The following is a 22,216-nucleotide window of genomic DNA, read 5'->3' as shown; positions in this document are numbered from 1 at the left end:
AGATAGAAACTGAAAGAAGCCTGTATTATATAATATATATATATATATATATATATGTATGTATGTATATGTTTGTTTGTCTGTGTTTGTATCCCCACCATTGCTTGACAACCAATGTTGGTGTGTTTACATCCCTGTAACTTAGCAGTTCAGCAAAAAGAGACCTATAGAATGAGTACTAGGCTTACAAAGAATAAGTGCTGGAGTCGATTTGTTTGACTAAATGTGCTCCAGCATGGTCACAGTTAAATGACTGAAGCAAGTAAAAGAATAAAAGAATATATATTTATATATGTCACTTCAGTTGTAGGTGCATATGGCAAGATTGGTCAGTTTCCTTGGCGACTTCTTGCAACCTGAGATTCTCAGGAGCTTCTCATTGCTTGGATTATGCCCCACTGCCTTGGAATGGTCCAATTGATATGCAGGCAGGCCATTGGCTGCTTTTTCATTTGGGGTGTGCTCCTGTAGCCTTGTATCTCTTCAATCCCCATGGCATTTTTGTTGGATGACTACTCATGAGTTCCTCTGCCCTTTGATGAGTTTTGTTTTTTGTCCTGCAGGGTGTCCAACATCCTCCTCACTAAGCAAGCTCAGTGGTGGGGTTGCTAGTTTGGTTGCCAATGACCCGATGATGCAACAAGTTACCAGTGGCACTCGAGAGTGACCTGACAATGAAGAAGTGACTGTGAGGGTAAGAGCCGGATGGAGAAGATTCAGCTCAATGAATGATGTGCTGAAGGTGAACCTAGACAAGGCAACCTGTACCAATCTCTTCAACAGGACAGTCATGCCTGCAATGCTATACATATGTGAGAGTTGGTCCTTGATGAAGAGAGAACAACAACATCTGCTTATGGTACAGAGAGCCATGGAAAGGTCAGTGTTGTGAATCTCGCTAAGAGATCACATCTGGTATGAGGAGATCAGGGATAGAACTAGAGTGAAGGACATCGTCACAAATTACCACCACGCCAAGCTACGATTGGCTGAAACAGGAAAAATAGAACTCAAAATATGAATATATGTATATTTTTATTAATACTAGCAGTATCGCCCGGTGTTGCTCGGGTTTGTTTCAACCCTTTAGAATTGGAATTTTTGAAAAGTAAAAATTTTGCATTATGTAGCTTGTTATTCTCTTTAAGTGAACATTTTTCTGGTTGAAATACACCAAAAAATGGTGACACAGCAGTAAAAAAATCATAAAAAATAGGGATTTTCATAAAAAAAAAAAAGCACCTTTATGATGTAAATCATTTTTGGTGTTAACATGGTCCGATTTGAATTTTTTCTTCTACGGAAGGAAGAGCAAGCCTTCTTCTATTATACTCTAAATTTTTGTCAACTTGCGCCACAGAAACTCGGAGGAGATAGTGTTAGTTGAAGGCTACCAAACCTGCCACACACAGATAACTTCAGCTTTATATATAGAGAGATTTAGCAGAAGCAATGTAGTAACTCAAGGTTTGAGAATTTCCTGTATTGGCATTTATCACACGTATCGAAAGAGGAGAAAAGACGACTACGGAAGGAGCGCCAACAACAACCACGTGCGACTCTCCCTTCCGGCACTAGATGTCTGCACTGCGACCGATCTTTTCAAGCAAGAATTGGTCTTATCGGTCACCTACGGACTCACCAGTAAATTTGCGCGAAGACCATCATCCTTGACCTTGAGGGATTGCCATCATCATCAGAGAGAGACAGAGACAGATAGATAGACAGAAAGAAACAGACAGACAGAGAGAGAAATAGGGAAAAAATGATAGATAGATAGGTAATTCATTTTTAATAGTATCTCTACAGATTTTCTGTAGAATTTAGAGCCAACACTGAAAGTTACAAGATTCTGTATACAAGTACATCTGTCTAAACAATGCAATTGAAGGTAGAAAAATAGGTGATGGGTGTATGTAGATATTTCAGGAATTCTTGCTCCTCCTTGAACCCATTAACCATCAAGCAGTCAATACACAGATTAGTAGGGAGGTAAGAAGGTAGGATGGTGCAGTGAGATAGATTGGTAGTCTGGTACAGAGAGAAAAGTATAGGTATCAGATATATATATAGACAGGTAGATACTCAGGTAGAAAGAGAGATATTCAGGTAGACGAGTCAGAAGACAGAGAGAGATGGATAGATAAACAGGTAGGTAGATATATATATATATATAAAGTAGGTAGATAGGGAGAATGAAACTTGTTGGTGAACTGACAGATTTGGATGTTTGTGGAAGCAGAACATTAACCCTTTCGTTACCAACCCGGCTGAAACTGGCTCTGGCTCTGTGTACGAATGTCTTGTTTACATAAGTTTTAAATAAAAATCTTCCACCAAACCTTTGTCATAATTTATATTCCTAACACTAGCTGAATGATAACTAAGTTATTTTACTAAATTCTTTGTTATATTTAAAGTAATTGAAAGAAACACAGAGCATCTCAAAATAAATACAGTAATGAAAGGGTTAAGGAATGCCATTGAATTGTAATTTTGTCTAAAATAGTTAGCATGGAATATTAGACTCTGGTTTCCTGATTTGTTGATTAATTGATTGGTTATAGGTGATTGATGATAAGTTGGAAGAGAAAGAAGTTCCCAAGGAAGAACCATTGAGGCTAATCAGTTACCAGGATGAAAGCAGCAAGCTTTTCCATCACTTGAAATCTTTCCATGATTTTGTACCAAATACTGTTGTAGACAAAATGTTGGATAAGTTTGGTTTCTCTAGAATTGAACATTTTCCAGTCACAGCGCTGAGGCATATCGTGGAGGCAGAAGCTCGTGAATTTCTTCACTTCTGCTCAAAAGATGGCACTTCTCATAAAAGTGAGTTCTTTGATTTTAGTCTTTGTAAAAGAAGTATTACCTTTAATAGTGAGTTTTACTTTTATCTTAGCGTTTGTAAAAGAAGCACACCTGTTGTTCTTGATGAACATTTTGCAGGTGAACTTTCCTCAGAAGCCTGGGATTCCATCAGTTTTCTAGGGGTTCCATGAGTAATAATTTGTACATTAATTATATGCAAATGAAATGCAGGCATGGCTATGTGGGTAAGAAGTTTGATTCTCAATCACAGTTTCAGGTTCAGTCCCATTACATGGCACCTTGGGCAAGTGTGAGTGGATTTGGTTGAAGGCAATTGAAAGGAGCCCTTTGTCTTGCAAGTTACTTGGTAATCCCATCAGTTCTGGTGCCATGCATAAAGCACCCAGTATGTTCTGTAAAGTGGTTGGCATTAGGAGGGGCATCTAGCTGTGGCCTGATATGTTTATTTCATCAGCCCTGAAAGAGCAAAAGGGGAACTTTCCCTCAGTGGGATTTGAACATAAAACGTAAAGAACTGAAACAAATGCTGCGAAGTATCTTTCCTGCTGGTCCACTGCCCTTATAATATTAATAATAATCCTTTTGACCGTAGGTACAAGGCCTGAAATTTGGTGGGAGGGGACTAGTCAATTACATTGACCCCAGTGTTCCACTGCTGCTTATTTTATCAACCCTGAAAGGAGGAAAGGCAAAATTGACCTCGGCACAATTTGAACTCAGATCCCACTTTTTGCCCTTTCAGGGTTGATGTAATAAAGTACCAGTAAAACACTAGGGTTGGTATAACTGACTATAAACTGCTTTTCTCCACTCTTCCCAATTCACAGCTTTCTTTCTCTACTTGAAGAAGTTATGATTATTGTTATGATGGCAGAATCATTAGCATGCTGGGCAAAGTGCTTATTGGTATTTCGCCTGTCTTCAAGTTCTGAGTTCAAATTCTGCCATGGTTGACTTTGCCCGTCATCTTTTGGGGTCGATAAATTAAGTACCAGTAAAATACTGGGGTCAGTGTAATTGTCTTATCCCTTCCCCCAAAATGGCTGCTCTTGTCGCAAAATTTGAAACCATTATTATTATTATTATTATTATTATTATTATTATTATTATTAAAGGTGATGAGGTCGCAGAATCGTTAACATGCTGGGCAAAATGCTTAGCAGCATTTCTTGTCTTCACATTCTGAGTTCAAATTCTGCCTAGGTTGACTTTACCTTTCATCTTTTCAGAATCAATAAGATAAGTACCAGTTGAGTACTGGGGTTGATGTAATCGACTTACTTTCCTCACCTGAACTTGCTAGCCTTTTGCCAAAATTTGAAACTATTATCATTATTATGTGAAGGCAGTGAGCTGGTCAATAAATTAAGTACCAGTGAAACACTGGGGTCAGTGTAATTGACTAGTCCCCCTCCCCAAAAATTTTAAGCCTTGTGCCTTTAATAGAAAGGATTATTATTATTATTATTATTATTATTATTGAGTGAGAGAGCAGTGCATGCCATCAAAGTGACACTGGGGTAAAAATATTATTATTATTATTATTATTATTATCATTATCATCTTTTAGGCCTCTCACACAGATACAAGTTTTCCTTCAATATTTGTTTTTGTTTTGAAGTTTTCCTTCCTTTTAAAAAGAAATAATTTTTTTTCTAATGTTTAATTTCATTTTCTTTTCTCTTTTCAGTGGTGAATTTTGTCTTGCAACAAAATGTCTTTCAGACATTACAACTGCCACATGTGGACAAGGAAGGTCTGCTTCAGCCATACAAACTTCCTAATTACAATGCATGGGACCACCCAATATTCCTGTTGGAACAAAATGTCTTCCCTGAATACGAAGGAGTTGAGTTCAGTAATAAGTCGTGTATGTCTTTATTTCACTCTCTGTTGTGCTCATCTGTCATTCACACTCTTATCCACCCCCACCCACCCAACCATTCATTCATCCATGCATCCATCCCTGCAACCATCTTTCCATTAATCCATCCATGTACCCACCTTCCATCCATCCATGCACTCATTCATCCATTCATCTGTCCTTCCATGCATCAGTCCTTCCATCCATGCATATGTCCATCCTTCCATGCATCCACTTTCCATGCAGTTGTCCTTCCATCCATCCATGCATCCATCCTTCTGTCCATTCCTGGATCCATCCTTCCGTCCATCCCTGCATTCATCCTTCCATCTATCCATCCATGCATCCACCCACCCCTCCATTCATTCATCCATCTATGCATCTGTCCTTCCATCCATGCATCCATCCTTCTGTCTTTCTATCCTTCCATCCATCCATTCTTCCATGCATGCATCCATCCATCCTTCCATGCATCCATTCCTCCATCCAGGCATGTATCCATCCATGCAACCCATACCACCCACTTTCCTTTGTCATTCATCCACCAAGCTTCCTGTCCACCTGTCCACCCAGCCATGTGTCTCCTCTTCAGCAGGACATCTATTCTTTCACCCTTTCAATACCGTACCCCACTCAGTCGAGGTGTTTTGTCTTGCAAGTTACTTGGTGACACTGGCTAGTGGTGGCATGAAGAAAAAAACACCCAGTACTCACTTGAGGGAAGTGGTTTAATGCCAAGTGTTGAGAAGTTAAAATGGTTGGTATTCAGACGGGCTGCATCCAGCTGTATAAACCATATCAAAACAGACATTAGAGCTCAGCACAGTCTTTTGACTTATCAGTTATTGTGGAACTGTTCAACCCATTCCAGTATGGAAAGTGAATTAAATGATGATCGTGATGATGATATGCACTGTGTATCATCGTTATATATAAAATTGAAGTTGTGTGTGTGAGACTCTGTCTCCTCCGATTTAGATTCCTAAATACTCCCACATTTTGCGGTGCAGTTTAACCAAAAGCGAGTATCTTATTGTTGTCATTCATATCAAGCCCTTCTAGGTATTAGCGCACGTCTATGATGAGTCTACGATTTTAAAAAACATTTACCATCATTTTTCGGCATTTTTAATGATTTTTGCTCGGGTTATATAAGGGAAGTAACTCTCTAAAAATGCTTATATAGTTATTTCCCTTACAAACCCGAGCAATGCCGGGCGATACTGCTACTAGTTTATAAACGTATATAAAACTGCTTACATGACCATTCTCAATATGGTAGCAGCAACACTGCTTTATTGATGTCCAGTGAATAACTTGTAAGGAAAGATAACTCTTGTTATAACTCACATCTGATTGTGTAATATCTGTAGTGTGTTGTATTGTGAATGTTTCAGAAGCATATGGGTTTATGCTTATTGGGTCACTTGGCAGGAATTGCTTAGCAAGAGGAGTGTGCCAAGGCCTGGTGTTTGCCTTGGCAGGGTTTCTACAGTTGGACGTCCTTCCTAGCACCAACCATTTCACAAAGTATAGTGAGTGCTTTTTACATGGTACTGGCACCATTGAGATCACCAGGAAACTCACAAGACAAGACCCCCCCACCTCAGTTGTGAAGGAGGGTGGTGTAATATTGAGGGAAGTGGCTTAATGCCAAGTGTTGAGAAGTTAAAGTATGATAGAGGGATAAGTCTAGTTGTATAGAAATTGTTGAAGCAGTTTGGTCGTGCAGAACCAATCACTAGTATTAAAGAGGATAATCCTTGGGCCAGAAAAATTGTTAAAAAATTTCTACGACATCTGCACTTTTTTTGCTATGCCCTTCCTGAGCTGTGAAATTAACATAAATGTCTTTACTGTCTTCACCAATAGTGCAAACTACTCAAACAGCTTCGACCATATCACTTGACTCTGCCCTAGCAAATTCCCTGGGAGGCAGTGGGAAACCTACGTTGTACAGGCGTCACTCGTCAGGTAGGTCACCACCAGAAGGAGTTACTTTCCATTATATCACAAACTCATTCACTCAGATTCTTCAATTAACCTGTTAACATTCAGATTACTATGATATGCAATACTTCTTTATTCACATTGTTTTAATTCAACCTTTTGTCTCTCCTCTGCATCACATTTGATACACAGGACATATGTTTCTCTGGTGTCTGTGCGTCACATATAATAATAATAATAATAATGAAATTATTGTATACAGTGCTGAGGTGCACCACAACTTGTCAGAAAGTGCGTTTAAAGTCTGGAAAGCGAACAATGTATGAGTCAGATACATGTTTGTGTGTTTATGGAGGGGAGAAAATCAGGTGTAGTGTTGGCGAACCTCAGAAAGCATGGAAGTTTTGAAGGATGCAGTGCTCTGACAACTAACAACTGATGCCGGCAGTTTGTTCTATGCTTCAGCAACTCTCAGCGTGAAAAAATGTTTCCTAAAGTCATGGGAGCTGTGCTGTTTTCTGACTTTGTAAATATGTCCACGGGTGTTAGACGGGTGGAGTTTGAAAAAGGTGCTCAGATGATGTATCATATATGATACATCATCATCATGACCACCTTTGTTTAATGTCTGTTTTCCATGCTAGCATGGGTTGGACAGTTTAACAGGAACTGGCTAGCTGGGGAGCTGTTCTGGCTCCAACTGTCTGATGTGGCATGGTTTCTACAGCTGGATGCTTTTCCTAACACCAGCCACTTTACAGAACGTGCTGGGTGCTTTTTACATGCCACTGGCATGGGTGTATTTATGTAGCACAGGCACAAGTTTTTTTGTTTTTTTTTGTGGCACCAGAATCTGTAAAGGACAAACCTGTATGATAGCGATTTTACTTGATGTGTCTTCTCAAGTACAGCAAATTGCCACTTCTCCTGATACTTTGTCATTTCCTTAGTGACATCCAACATCCGAAGATCCTTTCTCACCACCTTGTCCCATGTCTTCCTGGGTCTACCCCTTCTGCAGGTTCCCTCCACAATTAGAGCTCAGCACTTCTTTATGCAGCTGTCCTCATCCATATGCATCACATGACCAAACCAGCATAATCTTCTCTCTTGCACACAAAATCTGATGCTTCTTATACCCAGCTTTCCTTTTAAATCATTTACAATCTGTCATGTGTGCACACTGACATTACTCATCCAGTGGAGTGTGCTAGTTTCATTTCCTCCAAGCCTTCGCAGGTCCTCTGTAGTCATAGCCCATGCTTCACTGTCCTCAGTTCTTGACCACCAGAGTGACTTGGGACTTATAAAAAGAAATCTTTATGTTACAAGGGGTGGGGATCAGAATATAAATGGGATGGTCGAGTAAAGGCAGAGAGAGGGATATAGATGGTGGCAAGTGCCAGGGCATACCCCATGGAACAGCCATTTTGATGTGGTTACTTACAAAAAAATTGTTAAAATATTTTGAGTACTGTACAAATATAACCAATTTGTTGTACATAAATTTTAACGACAAAATCTTGTGGGTCCTTAAGGGTTACGTGGATTCCCAAGAGTCATGTGAACCCCAGTTGAGTATCACTGGTTGAGAAAGGAAAATGGTGATGTTATTTAAAAGGTTTGCATTTTTGAGCGCAGAGCTGAGAACAGTAATAAGGAGGATACAGGAGGCAGTTGACAAAGCCAGCTTCTAAATATGGCTGAAACGGGAAGACCCAAAATGGCTCAAAAGCCATAACATGCTGACTGGGAAATAGCATCACCAGGTGAGGCTGGCTGGCATTGCTTAAACAGCATTGCTGCTTGACAGGTGGGCCAAGGAAACCATCTTGTTCATTGCACGCCCTCCTCCTGGTTCGAAGCCTTGTACCAGCAGACAGCTAGTCTGCTCTGGCTACTGGAACTGAAACTAGCATGACACTGCTGGAGGGAAGGTTTGGAGAAGGTGTGGGCCAAAACTGAGTGTCCTTCCCCTCCATTGGTCAGTTGAAGCTTAGATAGTGTCACATGGCTGTTAGCTGGTGCTGGCTGCTGGAGCCTACTGGTGAGTATTTAAAGGGAAATTTGGCAGGATGGTCATTTGCCCACTGGCATTCGTTGATGCTGCATCGAAGAAACCAAAGAACAAAAGGCCAAAGAAAAAGGAGAAAGAAGAAACGCACTCAACACCAGAGCTGAAGACACCTCCAAAAGTAGGGTGGTCTGCCATGTCAAAAATGGTAGAGGAGTAGGGGCTGAAATTGGATGTGGTTCCTCCTGATGATGCCTTTAGCCACTGGATCTTATAAAGAAGCTGTTGAGGTAGCAAACTACAAAACGTGGTTGGAATTCCCCCTATACATGTGCACATACATATATATGCACATGGATATGCCTACATACATGGTTGCAATTCAATTTTGTGCAATGCCATCACTTGAACTAGAGACCTACACTCTTTTTGTACAGATGTGACAGTGATGGGCACCACTTGCAGTAGGTGTTCAGAGGGCTTACCACCTACACTGTCACACATCTTCATTCCATCATGGCACATGGCACAGTGTATTTGGCCCTCAATCATGAGGTCATGTCGGTTTGCAGTTGTAAGGTTTTGAGTTTCATACTAGGTGGTAAGTTGTGTCCTTGAGCAAGACACTCTATTTCACATTGATCCAGTTCCCTCAGCTGTCAGACATGAGTTGTACCTGCATTTCAAAGGACCAGCCTGATCACATTGTGTGTCACACTGAATATCCTTGAAGAATTAGTTAAGAGTATGCCTACCTGTGGAGTGCTCAGCCACTTGCGTGTTAACTTTCTGAGCAGGCTGTTCCATCGATCCGATCAAGTGGAACTCTCGTTGTTGTAAGCGATGGAATGCCAGTCATGGAATTTCTCATTGAGTATTTTGATTTTTCAGTTACAGCCAACCATAGTATGCAACATATAATGGAGACATTAAAAATCAAGCGACACCTGTGCCTGAAGCTTTTTTGAAGTGTTGAAAGGCCTTGTAGAGGGTCACTCCCATTCCCTAAACCACATTTGCCCAAAAGGAAGATCTATTCCACATCATTGGATGCAAACGAAATTACAAGTGTTACGTCAGATTTTTTTTGTCCTGAAGAGATGTCTAAAGACAGACAAGGAGTCTCTCTCTCCAGCTGTTGGATGGCTGTTGATTTGGCAGAATTCTGCCTTTGCACACACCGTCCCACCCATGCCAGCATGGACGGTGGACGTTAAACGATGATGATGATATAACACATCAAAACTTTTTTATTTTTTACAATTTTCAGAAAAATTTTGCAAATTTGTGTTCTACACACAGGAATTCACATGACTATAAAAGAAAATTTAAAAAAAAAATTTTTCGAATTTTTTTTTTTAAATCACAGTTTAAAATATAGATTTCAAAATTTTTGGCTTGAACCTCAGCAATAGCCCATCGAATGTTTTTGAAACAGACTTTGAAAAACATCAACATGTCAGACTGACAAACAAAACTGGTTGTGAGATGTGCTAAAAATAACAACTTAAATAGGCCTTAAATCATGCACCAAAAAACTTTTTTTTGTTTTGGTTTTTGCTCAATCATATGAATTCTCATGTGTAGAACACAAATTCATAAAAATTTGCTGAAAATTAAAAAAAAAATAAGTAAGTTATGAGGCATTATATGGCAGGCATAAAGCATTGACTGATTTCTATACATTTCCTTTTCTGCGTTTCTGTCCTTATCAAGCAGGCTTAGTAGGGTTACCAGCTTAATAACTAACAATCCAGCCATGCAACAGATTGTACTGGGTTGCAGGTTACCAGTAGCACAAAGAATGAACTTACTTGTACTTGTGACGGCGTTCACCCAGGGCGGGTTGAGCCGGCTTCTTCTCTGGTCCTAACAGCATCACGAACCATGGCGGCCCACGCTCGATGGTTCCGTGCAAGGTCACTGGAGATAGCGAGCCATTTGCGGTTCCATCTGCGCAGACCGACCACCTGCGGACCTGAGAGTTCGGATAGGTCCTCCTTTATCGTCGTCGCCTGGGTCTTCAGCTGTCCGCCCGTGCGTTTGCACCAGCTGGGAGGTGAATGAGCTGGCATCAGTACATTTCTTTTACATGCTTCAGACTGCAGTCCTGTTGTGGCAATGCCTCAAAGAATTCCTTCACCATTTTATCAGTTTAACCCTATAGCTCTCAGATTACTCTATGAAATGTAATATTTATTTATTCACCTCATAGCTTTGAGATTTTGATGGTGGGATTGTTTCTTTTAATAATGACATTATAGGGTAGGTGTGAGAGGCAGGATCCGGCCATTTTAAATGCTAAAGGGTTGAAGTTATTACCCATGACACCCATACATACATTCATATATATCCACATATATACAAACCCATATACTCATATACACACACATACATACCCACACACATATATACCCACATACATATACGCACAGCTACATACATCACACATACATGCATACATGCATATCCACACACATACATACACACACATATATACATGCACATACATACATATCCACACACATACACATATCCACATACATATATAATTACACACATACATACACACCATATACATACATACATATACTTACATATCCACACATACATATATACATACGTAGGTATGTACGTACGTACATACACACAAAAGGCGGCGAGCTGGCAGAACCGTTAGCACGCAGGGGCGAACTGCGTAACCGTATTTCATCTGCCGTTACATTCTGAGTTCAAATTCTGCCGAGGTCGACTTTGCCTTTCATCCTTTCGGGTCGATAAATTAAGTACCAGTTACGCACTGGGGTCGATGTAATCGACTTAATTCGTCTGTTTGTCCCCTCTATGTTTAGCCCCTTGTGGGTAATAAAGAAACATACATACACACACACACATACATACCCAGGCACACATACCCCACCACACATGTGTGTTTTATTTCAGCAGATTGTTTTATTTCAGCAGATGAACGAAGTCTGGATTTTTTCAGCAGTAGAAACGTTAGTCCTGATATTGAACGTATTTGCAAGAATTTGATAGAGAAGATAAAGTCAAGTAGGCAGAGGAATTTAGAAAACTGGAACTATCTGGAACATTTAAGCTCCGGCGTATTTCATCAGGTAATATTATTTTTGTTGTAAGGTGGGGGGGGAAGCTGCCAGAAACGTTAGCACACCTAACGCAGGAGTGGCTGTGTGGTAAGTAGCTTGCTAACCAACCACATAGTTCCGGGTTCAGTCCCACTGCGTGGCATCTTGGGCAAGTGTCTTCTGCTATAGCCCTGGGCCGACCAATGCCTTGTGAGTGGATTTGGTAGACGGAAACTGAAAGAAGCCTGTCGTATATATGTATATATATATATATATATATATATATATATATATATGTGTGTGTGTGTGTTTGTGTGTCTGTGTTTGTCCCCCTAGCATTGCTGGACAACCGATGCTGGTGTGTTTACGTCCCCGTCACTTAGCGGTTCAGCAAAAGAGACCGATAGAATAAGTACTGGGCTTATAAAGAATAAGTCCCGGGGTCGATTTGCTCGACTAAAGGTGGTGCTCCAGCATGGCCGCAGTCAAATGACTGAAACAAGTAAAAGAGTGAGAGAATAAACACCGGGCGAAATCCTTAGCGGTACTTCGTCTGTCTTTACGTTCTGAGTTCAAATTCCGCCAAACTCGACTCTGCCTTTCATCTTTTCGGGAGTCGATAAATTAAGTACCAGTTGTGTACTGTGGTCGATCTAATCAACTGGCACCCTCTCCAAAAATTTTGGTTTTGTTGTTGTTATTGTTGTTGGTAACAGTGTTGTTTCTTTCATCTGTTTCAGCCATTAGACTGTGGCCATGCTGGAGCGCTGCCTCAAAGAACTTTTAGTCGAATGAATCAACTCCCCCCCCCACTACTTTTTTCTTTTGTTTAAGCCTGGTACTTATTATATCGTTCCCTTTTTGCTGAGCTGCTAAGTGATGTAAGCACACCCATGCTGGTTGTCAAGCAGTGGTGGGAGACAAACACACACGCATTCTTACACACACACACACACACACACACACACACACACACATATATTTGATGGGCATCTTTCAGTTTCCATCTACCAGATCCACACACAAGGCTTTGGTCAGCCCAAGGTTATAGTGGAAGATGTTTGCACAAGGTGCCATACAATGGGACTGAACCCAGAACCATGTGGTTGGGAAGCAAGCTTCTTACCACACAGCCATACTTGCACCTGTTGTGAAGAATTTTACAGTGATAGTCTCATTTATAAGTACAGGCATGGCTGTGTCTTTCAGAAGTTTGGTTTCGGTCACTTGGTCTCCACTGTATTCCAATCAAGTGATAGGGTTGCCCCAGCATGACCATAGTCCAATGATTGAACTAAGTATAAGAAAAAAAAAAGGAGTGGCTGTGTGGTAAGTAGCTTGCTTACCAACCACATGGTTCCAGGTTCAGTCCCACTGCGTGGCACCTTTGGCAAGTGTCTTCTACTATAGCCTCGGGCCGACCAAAGCCTTGTGAGTGGATTTGGTAGATGGAAACTGAAAGAAGCCCGTCGTATATATGTGTGTGTGTCTGTGTTTGTCCCCCTAGCATTGTTTGACAACCGATGCTGGTGTGTTTACGTCCCAGTCACTTAGCAGTTCGGCAAAAGAGACCGATAGAATAAGTACTGGGCTTACAAAAGAATAAGTCCCGGGGTCGAGTTGCTCGACTAAAAGGCGGTGCTCCAGCATGGCCACAGTCAAAATGACTGAAACAAGGAAAAAGAAAAAAAGAATCTCTTTTTATTCTGCATTCCTCCCTTCCTCCTGCTTCACTTGGCCCTGGCTTTGGCCCTCACCACCTCAGATAACTGTTAACTTCAATATATTCTTGAGATTATCCCATCTCTGACCTGGAAGATTACAGTTGTCTTAATGACAACTCCTCCTTGCACTTCCTAGTTGTCAGATTATTCTGTCAAATGTAATATTTATTCACGTTGTGTTGAATTAATCATGCAATTATCTTGTAGCTTTGAGATTTCTGTGATGTGATTATATATTTTTAGAATGACATTGTAGGGTAGGTGCGAGAAGCCATATCTTGCCAGTTTGAAAACAAAACAGGTAGAATATCTGAGTTAGATATGGCTAGTCTTTTTTTTTTACTTGTTTCAGTCATTTGACTGCGGCCATGCTGGAGCACCGCCTTCAGTCGAGCAACTCGACCCCGGGACTTATTCTTTGTAAGCCCAGTACTTATTCTATCGGCCTCTTTTGCCGAACCGCTAAGTGACGGGGATGTAAACACACCAGCATCGGTTGTCCAGCAATGCTAGGGAGACAAACAGACACACAAACATACACACACATACATACATATATATATATAAATATATATATATACATATATACATATATACGACAGGCTTCTTTCAGTTTCCGTCTACCAAATCCACTCACAAGGCTTTGGTTGGCCTGAGGCTATAGTAGAAGACACTTGCCCAAGGTGCCACGCAGTGGGACTGAATCCCGAACCATGTGGTTGGTAAGCAAGCTACTTACCACACAGCCTCTCCTGCGCCTAGTTAAACCTAGTTTAACCCTTTAACATTCCTATTACACAGTCAAATGTAATGTTTATTTATTCACATTGCTTTGAATTATTTATGCAATAATTTTATAGCTTCAGGATTTTGATGATGTTGACTTTCAGAATGACATTCTAGAGTAGGTGTGAGAGGCTGGATCTGGCCCAGTTTGAACATGGAACAAGTAGAATATCTGGGTTAGATATGACTAATTTTACCCTTTAGCATTCAGATTACTCTGTCAAATGTAATACTTGTTTATTCACATTGTTTTCAATTAATCATGCATTATCCCATAGCTTTGAGACTTCAATGATGTGATTGCCTATTTTTAGAATGACATTGAGGAGTAGGTGTGATAGACCAAATCTGGCCTGTTTGAACATAAAACAGGTAGAATATTTGGGCCAGTTATGACCAGTTTAAATACTAAATCTCCTCAAAGACATACAGCATTTTGGAAGAGTCCAGATGCTGGCTACCCGCATGGTTCTTGGTCTCAAGAATTTGTCTTATGAAGAAAGGCTGAAGACGCTCGACCTTTATTCTCTAGAAAAACAACGACGCCGTGGTGATCTCATTCTTGCTCACAACATCATAAGCGGAAAGTGTAACCTCTCAAAGGAGATGTTCTTCACTCCTGCTCCAGAGCGTCGGCTGCGGGGTCATTCCGAAAAGCTCTATCTGCGACGATTTCATCTCAATCAAAGGAGAGGGGCTTTCTCCATCCGGGTTGCGGATCCGTGGAATAAGCTGCCGGACGAGATAGTGAAGATGCCGACGACCGCTCGGTTCAAAGTCTCTCTTCACCAGAAATGACCTGAACTCTTTCCATGAACACCACCCTGTACATAACTCCATGTCCCCCTACATGGCCTTGCTTTTTTGCTTTTTGAGCCAAAAAATTAACTAACTGACTTAACTAACTAACTTAACTAAAGGATTAAACATTTAATCGATCCATCTGCTTTACTTTCAGGTGCTGTTTGAAGCTATGTACTACCAGCCCCACTACACTAAATATTATCATATCAGGGAAGACTGCCTGTATTTAATTTTGGACAACCCTTACAACAAAGACTTGTTCAATTTACAGACATGGCATGTCCAGTTATATTCAAATATTGGATTTAGGTGGGTCTAACATTTCCTCATTTCACTTCTTCCATTTTAGCTCCAGCTATAATCAAACATGGTTCAATTCTGACAATTCTAATATTATCTTCGGTGGTTGGGGTAAAAATATATTGTGGAAGCATTCCGTTGTTTACGACGATGAGGGTTCCTGTTGATCCGAATCAACAGAACAGCCTGCTCGTAAAATTAACGTGTAAGTGGCTGAGCACTCCACAGACACGTGTACACTTAACGTAGTTCTCGGGGATATTCAGCGTGACACAGAGAGTGACAAGGCTGGCCCTTTGAAATACAGGTACAACAGAAACAGGAAGTAAGAGTGAGAGAAAGTTGTGGTGAAAGAGTACAGCAGGGATCACCACCATCCCCTGCCGGAGCCTCGTGGAGCTTTTTTAGGTGTTTTCGCTCAATAAACACTCACAACGCCCGGTCTGGGAATCGAAACCGCGATCCTATGACCACGAGTCCGCTGCCCTAACCACTGGGCCATTGCGCCTCCACAAAAATATATTAAAGACTACATTATTTAACTGTTTAGCATTGTTATACTTACTTTTTATTTACATTGCTTTGAATTCATCATGCATTATTTCATAGTTTTGAAACTTTAAAGATATGATTGTTAAATTTTAGGATAATATTGTAGGGTAGGTGTGATAGGCAGTTTCAACATAAGAAGGGTAGAATATTTTGGCCAGATATGGCCATTTAAATTCTAAAGGGTTAATGTGCCTTGTTTCTCCATATTTAAGATGGATGCAATTTAAACAAGATTTGACTATTATTTCTTGCAAGTCAGGCAACCATATACATGTTCTCCCCTTCTTTATTTTGTTTGTTTCTCTGAAAAGCTGGAATACAGTGCAATTAGCCTTTTCAACCCCCATTCTGCCCTACACCAGACTGGTGATTGTCATGAGTGGGAATACAGGAATAACCAAGTGAGGGTTAGTGATTCTGGTTGGTATTTGGAAAGGAAACATGTAGAATTGAAAGCTTTAATCCTTTAGCAATCAGATTACCCTGAATGCTAAATTCAGATTAGAAATGTAATGCTTATTTATTCATATTGTTTCAGATTGGGTAAAAAACAAGGTAAAAATCCCCTTCGTTCATGAATGACCATGAAATTGCACCTAGAAAGTTACCCACCGAGGCACAAGTCTGGGCATGGTTATTTATGGAAGACCAGCGGCCACCCATGCATACCAGCAGTCATCCATGCATACCAGCCTCCCCTCTCCATGCCTCTGATGTCATCCAAGGGAAAGGCAAAGGCTGATGGCACCAGTGACATCACTACTCATTTTCACAGCTGATTAAACTGCTCAAGAACACAACAATGCCCAGTCCAGGAATCGAACTCACTACCTCATGATTGTGAGCTCACCACTGTAACCACTGAGCCATGCACCTTCAGATTAATCCTGCATTATCTCATAACTTTGAGATTTCAATGATGTGTTTTTTTATTTTAGAATGGCATTGTAGGGTTGGTATGAGAGGCTGGATATGGCCAGTTTAGGGTTAACATAATGGTTTCCAAAAGGGTTAACATGATGGTATTCCAAAAGGGTTAACCTGATAGTATTCCAAAAGGTTAACATGATGGTATTCCAAAAGGGTTAACCTGATGGTATTCCAAAAGGGTTAACATGATGGTATTCCAAAAGGGTTAACATGATGGTATTCCAAAAGGCGGTGAGCTGGCAGAAACGTTAGCATGCTGGGCGAAAGGCGTAGCCGTATTTCGTCTGCCGTTACGTTCTGAGTTCAAATTCCACCAAGGTCGACTTTGCCTTTCATCCTTTTGGGGTCGATTAAATAAGTACCAGTTTCACACTGGGGTCAATGTAATCACCTTAATACCTATGTCTGTCCTTGTTTGTCCCCTCTATGTTTAGCCCCTTGTGGGTAATAAAGAAATAGGTATTCCAAAAGGGTTAACACGATGGTATTCCAAAAGAGGTGCATAAGAAATGGGTCTAAAACAATGATTCCCAATGTGCTCTGAAAGGTTTTAGTAAGAAATGTAAAGAGGGGACAGTGACTAAGTGATGAGGTTGGGGTACTGAGTTAAGCATTCACTGCTGTGGTCAAACAGCTATCACTGGGATCAGGCATTCACCATTGTATTCATTATCCACTGTGGTCAAGCATTCTCCTCCATGGTCAAACTTTCACCAATGTGGTCAACAGTTGTCACTCGTCAATCTTTCAAGGATTTTTTTCTCTACATTTCAAAGTGTGTGTACTGAGTGCCTGAACCCTATTGGGTTGAAGAGATATCCTATGAACATCATCATCATTGTCACCATCATCCTTTAATGTCTGTTTTTCATGCTGGCATGGATTGGATGGTTCGACCAAAGCCGTACAAGGTTCCAGTCATGTGTTTTGACTTAGTTTCTACGGCTGGATGCCCTTCTTAATGCTAACCACTCTAACCTTTCATCATCTGATACAAGATCAAATCCTCCAATGCCCTCCACCCCTCTCAAAATTCCTTGTCTTGCAAGTTACTTGGTGACCCTGTCAGTGCTGGTACCACGTAAAAAGCATCCAGTCCACACTGTGAAGTGGTTGGCATTTGGAAGGGCATCCAGCTGTAAAAACCCTGCCAAAACTGACCTTGCTTGTTCTGGTACCACATATAAAGCATTTGATCCACTTTACAGGGTGGTTGGTGTTATGAAGGGCATCCAACCATGCCAAAACAGACACAGTAGCCTGGGGTAGTCTTCTACCTGGCTGGCTCCTGTTAAACAGTGATGATGATGACGTACGGGGTGCTTTTTTTTTCATGGCACCAGCCCTTGTAATGTCACCAAGTATTTGCAAGACAAGAGCCCTCTACGGAGCAGGACATAGTATTGAGAGTTGTGAAAGTATAATAGAGGGAAGGGAACAGGTGTCTTGGTGAAGAGGTGAATATATGCCTTTTCCACCTGGAAAGGGAGAAAGAGAAAGAGATATGAAGTCAGGGTATATGGAGAATATGAGAGAGAATAGGGATTTAGCAGTGGTTCTCAGTTGGGGTCTATATGGCCCCTGATGGTCCATGTAAGATTTCTGGGGGCCCATGCAACAAAATAGTAAATTGGGGATCCACAATAGTAGTTTAATGGTTCCCCCCAAAATTTTGCTTTAGATGTAAGAATTGGTATGTATTGCAAGAAACAGTTGGGTTTCTTTCTCTAACATTTTACATAGTTCAACTTAAACAAGGGAATGTGTGGGAAACAAAATAGGGATTTTGAAAGAAGTTTCTATAAAACTAGTCTTTAAAGGTTGAATGGCTACGGGGGTCCACCAGAATTAAATAATAATCGAAAGGGTCGATAGATAAAAAATTGTTGAGAAACTCTGAGATACAGGAACAGAAAAGGTGTGTATGTGTGTGTGTGTGTGTGTATAGGACGGAGGCGGGAAATTCACTAAAAGCTATTATTTTAGTTGAACTCTGCTGTTTACAGGAACTTTATGTTTTATGTTGCTGATGAAATCAAAGAATGGTCCTTGGCAGAAGATAAAAAGGAACTGGAGCAGCTAAAAGAAGAGAAAGCACTGAAGTTGCTGGAACAACAAACAGTTGTGAGTGAGTATTTTAAAGTTGATAGAGTAGAGAACAGACACTCACTTGACGACAAAAAGGTGCTAAAAAAGAAAGAACGTAAGTAATTTTGTATCTTTTCCATTTTGATGCTTCATTTGCTAGAATGGGGTCAGTTTGTGATTATGACCTTGAGAGTTCTTAAGATTGGTGAGATCAATGCAAGTTTCTTTTTGAGCTTTTACATCTGTAAGTTGATGTTAATGATAATAATAATAAATTTAGGGAAGATGGGAACTCTCCAGGATTCACTCTTTGGAAACATTTGGTAATTGATTAGTGAGAGGAAGGATGAGAATTGAGGTTGTGGCATGGTCGGAAGCAATGAAAGGAAGGAGACACGAGTGAGAAGGATGAGGAGAGGTGGGATAGGGTGATGTGCAACTTAGGAAGTTCAGAGCAGAGACTGTTATTGTTGTAGTAGACCAGACAGACAGATCACCCCCCCCCCCATTATCATCACCACTTCTGAATCACCATCACTCTACTATGATCATCACTATCACTATATCAATAGTGATATAGTGATATCACTATATCACTATAGTACCAGTTTTGCACTGGGGTCAATGTAATCACCTTAATACCTATGTCTGTCCTTGTTTGTTCCCTCTATGTTTAGCCCCTTGTGGGTAATATTCCAAAAGGGTTAACCTGATGGTATTCTAAAAGGGTTAACCTGATGGTATTCCAAAAGGGTTAACATGATGGTATTCCAAAAGGGTTAACCTCACTCGTGTCTCCTTCCTTTCATTGCTTCCGACTATTTAAGGAATAAATTACTTATTCTTAATTGTTCATTAACCCTTTAGCATTCACATTTATTCCTTAATTGTTCATTAACCCTTTAGCATTCACATTATTCTGTCAAACGTAATGTCTATTATTAATTAACCCTTTCGTTACCAACCCGGCTGAAACCGGCTCTGGCTCTGTAGTACAAATGTCTTGTTTTCATAAATTTTGAATTAAAATCTTCCAGCAAACCTTAGTCACAATTCATGTTCCTAACTTAATGATAATGAAGTTATTTTACTAAATTCTTTGTTACGTCTAAAATAATTGAAAGAAACACAGAGCATCTCAACAGAAATATGGTAACGAAAGGGTTAACATGTTTTCACCTAGTCATTTATGATTTTGTAGTGTTGAGATTTTGATGACGTGATTGTATATTTTCCAAATGACATTATAGGTTAGATGTGAGAGGCAGGATCTGGCCAGTTTATACATAAAACAAGTATAATATTTGGGCCACATATGGCCAGATTAAATGCTAAAGTTGGCTTCTGCTTTTCTTATTTTTCTGTGTTAGTGGTTTCCAATGTAAATTCTGAGCAATCTAAATCCATATTCGATGAAGATCAATTTACAAGGCCCCATTCTCTCAAGGCTTCCAAGAAGGAAGAACATGTAATGAAGGTTGACGAGCTTGATAAGGACAAGAAGAAACGAAAATCTCCACCAAGAGTAAGAATTTTTTCTCTTCAAGTAAATGAATGTGTGTGTCATCATTTCGACATCTGCTTTTCTATGCTTGCATGGGTCAGATGAAACGAGTTCAGGCAGATTTTCTATGGCTGGATGCTCTTCCTGTTCCCAACACTGACTCATTCCCCAACGGATATTTTCCCCTTTTCTGGATATGTTTGCACACAAGATTGCAAGCAAATGACCTCAAGTCACGCCAACTCATAAGGTCCCGGTTAGAAGTAGGGGTTCACCAAGGATCAGTCCTCAGCCCCATCTTTTTCATCATAGTCCTCCAGGCAATACCAGAAGAATTCAAGACAGGTTACCTCTGGGAGCTCCTCTATGCTGATGACCTTGCTCTAGTAGCTGATTCACTATCAGAACTAGGTGTGGAAGCAAAGGGCTTTAGAGTCAGTCTAGCAAAAACCAAAGTCCTAGTAAGTAGGAAGGCAGACAAATCACAAACCCCCTCAAGTAGATGGCCCTGCTCAATCTGTAGAAAAGGTGTAGGTAGAAACTCCATAAGATGTACCTGGTGTAAGCTATGGATGTATAAGAGGTGTAGCAATATCAAACAAAGGTTAACTGGGAAGATAGTTTTTATGTGTGGAGGATACACAGGGGCAATAAACATCACAGATGCTCAGAAAACAGACTCCATCACATGCCAGGGGGAGAAACTAGTAGTAGTTGCTAGCTTCTGCTACCTAGGTGACCAAGCTAGTATAAGAATAGCCAGGGCAAAGTTTAGAAAGCTTCTACCTCTGCCGGTAAGGGCCTCTTGCTCAGAGTGAAAGGTAGACTGTATGATGCATGTGTACGAACAGCCATGCTACATGACAGTGAAACGGGCCATGACTGCTGAGGATATGTGTAGGCTTAAAAGAATTGAAGCTAGAATGTTCCGCTGGATGTGTAATGTCAGTGTGCATACTCAACAGAGTATAAGTGCCTTGAGAGAAAAGTTGGATGTATGAAGTATCAGATGTGGTGTGCAAGAAAGATGACTGCACTGGTATGGTCATGTGCTGTGCATGGGCAAAGACAGCTGTGTGAAGTGTCACACCCTAACAGTGTAAGGAACCTGTGGAAGAGGTAGACCCAGGATGACATGGGATGAGGTGGTGAAGCACAACCTTCGAACATTGGGCTTCACAGAGGCAATGACAAGAGATCGAGACCTTTGAAGATATGGGGTGATTGAGAAGACTCAGCAAGCAAAGTGACATCACAGCTGTGGCCGATACCAGTGTCACATAACTGGCCCATTTAAGAGTTCCCTTCAATCATCGGACAATATGCTGTGCTCGAGAAGACCTGTTGAGTCAAGTGAAATTGTAGTCGTGGCCGATGCCAGTGCAAACTGACTAGCCCCCCCCCCGTGCTGGTGGCACGTAAAAAGCACCAACCAAACTTGGTTGATGCCAGTGCCGCCTGACTGGCTCTCATGCCAGTGGCATGTAAAAGGCACCCACTACACTCTCAGAGTGGTTGGTGTTAGGAAGGGCGTCCAGCTGTAGAAACCTTACTAGATCAGATTGGAGCCTGGTGCAGCCTACTGGCTTGCCACTCCTCTGTCAAACCATCCAACCCATGCCAGCATGGAAAAACGGACGTTAAATGATGATGATGATATATCTACACGCACACACACACATATACACGCACACACACACACACATATACACACACGCTCGTATATAATACATGTGACTATTATATTTTTATGTGCTGCTAAAGCCTGTGTCTATATGC

General features: G+C 40.9%; 1 protein-coding gene and 1 long non-coding RNA gene across 5 annotated transcripts in view; one reads left to right on the top strand and one right to left on the bottom strand.

The window, feature by feature from the left end:
• LOC115223233 (sperm-associated antigen 17-like) overlaps nucleotides 1–22,216 on the top strand; it is a 74,341-nt gene that overhangs the window by 24,761 nt on the left and 27,364 nt on the right. For 2 of the 4 annotated variants that reach the window (XM_036512216.1, XM_036512214.1), the window contains exons 10-16: nucleotides 2,568–2,832; nucleotides 4,523–4,702; nucleotides 6,569–6,670; nucleotides 11,622–11,779; nucleotides 15,218–15,372; nucleotides 18,852–19,048; nucleotides 20,304–20,458. In XM_036512216.1, the coding sequence (XP_036368109.1) occupies nucleotides 2,568–2,832; nucleotides 4,523–4,702; nucleotides 6,569–6,670; nucleotides 11,622–11,779; nucleotides 15,218–15,372; nucleotides 18,852–19,048; nucleotides 20,304–20,458 (1,212 nt within the window). The remainder of the gene's footprint in view (nucleotides 1–2,567; nucleotides 2,833–4,522; nucleotides 4,703–6,568; nucleotides 6,671–11,621; nucleotides 11,780–15,217; nucleotides 15,373–18,851; nucleotides 19,049–20,303; nucleotides 20,459–22,216) is intronic. The other 2 variants (XM_029793720.2, XM_036512215.1) reach the window with 2 other exon arrangements.
• Nucleotides 1,864–22,056, bottom strand: LOC118767521. Its single transcript, XR_005003441.1, has 3 exons — nucleotides 22,045–22,056; nucleotides 15,242–15,249; nucleotides 1,864–1,944 (listed from the first exon to the last, which is right to left on the bottom strand). It is a non-coding gene; the product is annotated as an uncharacterized LOC118767521 (long non-coding RNA).

This window comes from Octopus sinensis, linkage group LG22, assembly GCF_006345805.1.
Source record: "Octopus sinensis linkage group LG22, ASM634580v1, whole genome shotgun sequence".
Lineage (NCBI taxonomy): Eukaryota > Metazoa > Mollusca > Cephalopoda > Octopoda > Octopodidae > Octopus > Octopus sinensis.
The sequence above is the reverse complement of the archived record's forward strand: the minus strand, read 5'-3'. Positions and strand labels throughout refer to the sequence as shown.